The 4,238-nt window shown below is 45.0% G+C and overlaps 1 protein-coding gene across 1 annotated transcript; it reads left to right on the forward strand.

Annotated features, from left to right (window-relative positions):
* The first annotated feature begins 266 nt into the window (after positions 1-266).
* UBQLN2 (ubiquilin 2) lies at positions 267-3,989 on the forward strand. The gene has a single exon (XM_025468487.3). It carries the CDS (start codon positions 931-933, stop codon positions 2,800-2,802), a length of 1,872 nt encoding a protein of 623 aa, XP_025324272.1. The 5' UTR covers positions 267-930; the 3' UTR covers positions 2,803-3,989.
* Positions 3,990-4,238: the final 249 nt, after the last annotated feature.

Consider the following 4,238-nt stretch of genomic DNA (forward strand, 5'->3'; position numbering starts at 1 on the left):
ATATTTTCAAATTGCCTTACACTTATAACAATTTACACTTCAACTGATAAGAGTGCATTTTCTCAGCTCACTGATGATAAGGTTTATCATTATTTTCCTTTTTCCAATATGATAAAGCAGAAGTAGAATCTCACTATCTTAATTGAATTTCTTTGATTACTAGTAAGCTTAAGCATCCATTTTTATGCTCATTGGCCATTTGGGTTTCTTTTGTAAAATGCATGCTCTGGCCCAGTCTGCTCCCCTTCCCCCACTCTGGCTGTTAGTCTTTTCCTTTTGCTTAGTCAGAGTTCTTTTTCATTTTTCGTCTTTTACATGGGGTGAGTTTGATTCAGGCTTTCATCCTTTCTTGCCTGACAGACTTTATATATATTTTTATATATAATATATTCTACATGGGTCTTTTAATGTCCTCAGAAGCTAGCTCCTTTTCTCTCTCCCTTCCTCCTTCCCTCTCTTTTGTCTTCTCTGTTCTCTTTGTTTCTTTCTGTCTTTGTTTTTCTCTCTCTCCCTCTCTCTTTATTTTTTCCAGTACAGAAGTTTTTAATTTTGAACGAGTCGAATCTATCATTTTCGGCCTGGCGCCGCGTCAGCAGAGGGGGCGGGGAGGCGAGCGCGGAACTGGGGGAGGGGACAGGGCGGGGAGGAGCGGGCAGAGCAGCTGCAGGAGTTGCTGGGAGCGCGCGCGGTGCGATCACTCGGCGTCGGAGGAGGCCCAGAGACCTGAACGCAGACGCTTCTCCCGCGGCCTACAGCGTCTTCTCCCCACCGGAGGACCAGGAAACCGCAGTTCTCATCACAGAGGTACCGTGCTCTGCGCTCCCCGCCCGGCTCAGCCTGCTGTGGTGGCGCCTCCTTCCTTCCTTCTTCCCTCGCTCTCTTTCTCGCCCGCCCGCGCCTTCTCTGTCTGCCTGCGTCACCGCGGCCGCCATGGCTGAGAACGGCGAGAGTAGCGGCCCCCCGCGCCCCTCCCGCGGCCCTGCCGCGGCCCAAGGCCCTGCCTCTGCCCCGGCCGAGCCCAAAATCATCAAAGTTACTGTGAAGACCCCCAAAGAGAAAGAGGAGTTCGCGGTGCCCGAGAATAGCTCAGTCCAGCAGTTTAAGGAAGCGATTTCAAAACGCTTCAAATCCCAAACCGACCAGCTAGTGTTGATTTTTGCCGGAAAAATCTTAAAAGATCAAGATACCTTGATTCAGCATGGCATCCATGATGGACTGACTGTTCATCTTGTAATTAAAAGCCAGAACCGACCTCAGGGCCAGTCCACACAGCCTAGTAATGCCGCGGGAACTAATACTACCTCCGCGTCGACTCCCAGGAGTAACTCCACATCTGTTTCCACAAATAGCAACCCGTTTGGGCTGGGGAGCTTAGGAGGACTTGCAGGCCTTAGCAGCCTGGGCTTGAGCTCGACCAACTTCTCTGAGCTCCAGAACCAGATGCAGCAGCAGCTCCTGTCCAGCCCTGAGATGATGATTCAAATCATGGAAAATCCCTTTGTTCAGAGCATGCTTTCAAATCCCGATCTAATGAGGCAGCTCATTATGGCCAATCCACAGATGCAGCAGTTGATTCAGAGAAATCCAGAAATCAGTCACCTGCTCAACAACCCAGATATAATGAGACAGACCCTGGAAATTGCCAGGAATCCAGCCATGATGCAAGAGATGATGAGAAATCAAGATTTGGCTCTCAGCAATCTTGAAAGCATCCCAGGTGGCTACAATGCTCTACGACGCATGTACACTGATATTCAAGAACCCATGCTGAATGCTGCACAAGAGCAGTTTGGGGGTAATCCATTTGCCTCGGTGGGAAGCAGTTCCACCTCTGGGGAAGGTACACAACCTTCCCGCACAGAAAATCGAGATCCACTACCCAATCCATGGGCACCACCACCGGCTACCCAGAGTTCTGCAACCACCAGCACAACCTCCAGCAGTGGCAGTGGCTCTGGCAGTAGCTCCAGCAGTGCTACTGGGAACACCGTGGCTGCAGCCAACTATGTTGCCAGCATCTTCAGTACCCCAGGAATGCAGAGCTTGCTGCAACAGATAACTGAAAACCCTCAACTGATCCAGAATATGCTGTCTGCACCCTACATGAGAAGCATGATGCAGTCGCTGAGCCAGAATCCAGATTTAGCTGCACAGATGATGCTGAATAGCCCGGTGTTTACTGCAAATCCTCAGTTGCAGGAGCAGATGCGTCCACAGCTCCCAGCTTTCCTGCAGCAGATGCAGAATCCAGACACACTATCAGCCATGTCAAACCCAAGAGCAATGCAGGCTTTAATGCAGATCCAGCAGGGGCTACAGACATTAGCCACTGAAGCTCCTGGCCTCATTCCAAGCTTCACTCCAGGTGTGGGGGTAGGGGTGCTGGGAACCGCTATAGGCCCTGTAGGCCCAGTCACACCCATAGGCCCCATAGGCCCCATAGTCCCATTTACTCCCATAGGCCCCATTGGGCCCATAGGACCCACCGGCCCTGCAGGCCCTGGCTCTACTGGCTCTGGAGGCCCCCCTGGGCCCACTGTTTCTAGCTCTACACCCACCGAAACCACTAGCCCAACATCAGAATCTGGACCCAACCAGCAGTTCATTCAGCAAATGGTGCAGGCTCTGGCTGGGGCAAGTCCTCCACAGCTGCCGAATCCAGAAGTCAGATTTCAGCAACAACTGGAACAGCTCAACGCAATGGGGTTCTTAAACCGTGAGGCAAACTTGCAGGCTCTAATAGCAACAGGAGGCGACATCAATGCTGCCATTGAAAGGCTGCTGGGCTCCCAGCCATCCTAATTACATTTCTGTACCTTGAAAAAAATGTATCTTATTTTTGATAATGGCTCTTAAATCTTTAAACACACACAAAAACGTGCTTTACTTTCATTTTGATTCTTTTAAATCTAATTATAAGTCTAATATGCATTTTAAGGTGGAGTCCATCCTTCTGTCCCTCCTTCCTGTATCTATCCTTCCTGCCTGCCTGCCTTCCTTCCTTCTTTCCTACCTCCCTCTATCCCTTTCTCCTTCCTTCCTTCCTTACTTTCTTCCTTCCTTCTCTGTTTTGAATGGTGGTAATTGTAATCAATGCTGTTTCACTCAAAGGTGTTGCATGCAAACACTTCTCTTTATTCTGCATTTATTGTGATTTTTGGAAACCGGTATCAGCCTTCACTGTTAAGTGAATAAGTTTTGTCCTACAGATGTCCAATTTATTTGCATTTTAAACATTAGCCTATAATAGTAATTTAATGTAGAATTAAAATATTAAAAACAAGCAAATTATTTGAAGCTCTCCAATTTGTGGTACAATATTGCTTATTGTGACTTTGGCATGTATTTTTGCTAGCAAAATGCTGTAAGATTTATACCATTATTTGCTCTTTTTGCTATGTTTTACACAGTACAGTAAGCACAATTGGAACTGTACATCTAGAATTATTACAACAGAATCTAAGCAGAATATGTGTAACCAAAATAAGAAAGAATATAAGAAATATTTCTGGAGCTAGGTATGTCTCACAGTTTTGTAGAATCTTACAGCATCTTTGATAAATTCAGTGAAAATGTTGGCTAGGCAAGTTCAGTTAAAATATAGTAGAAATGTTTATCCTGGTATTTCTAAGTATACATTTAATTGTACAGAAAACTTACAGTGTGACATTGTGTCAACATTTTCAAATTAACTGTATATGACCGTAATTTTTGTGCAGCCTGAAGGATCAGTGTAGTAATGCCAGGAAAGTGCTTTTTACATAAGACTTCCTTCTCAGCTTTTCCCATAAAGAGACCCTAATAAGCATTTTGATCTGTAATTGGAAATGTAACTTTCACTGAAAAGTGTCATGTGATGTTTGCATTACTTTTACCTGCTATGTATAAAGGAAACTGTATCTTTTGACTCTATCAGTTATTTCTCTTGTGCACAGGGAAAAATGCATTAAAAATGGCTAAAAAAATAAAAAAAATTAAAAATGGATAAATCTTTTCTTTTTTGCCTTCTGGCTCTAGGATCATGTTTAGCAGGATTGCCCTACCTGAAGATTATATAAATCTTATCCTGTATTTCTCTAATTTTTATGGTTTTGTTTAAAAAAAATACCATTGCCCTATTTGGAACTTTCTGATGTATGGGTTTAGGTATTCTAACTTTTTTTTTCCCCAAAGGATTAGTCAATTGTTAGCCAATATTTGTCTTGTTGTCCACCCCCGATTTGATATGTCATGAATAT

Source organism: Canis lupus, chromosome X (genome assembly GCF_003254725.2).
Source record: "Canis lupus dingo isolate Sandy chromosome X, ASM325472v2, whole genome shotgun sequence".
Taxonomy (NCBI): Eukaryota; Metazoa; Chordata; class Mammalia; order Carnivora; family Canidae; genus Canis; species Canis lupus.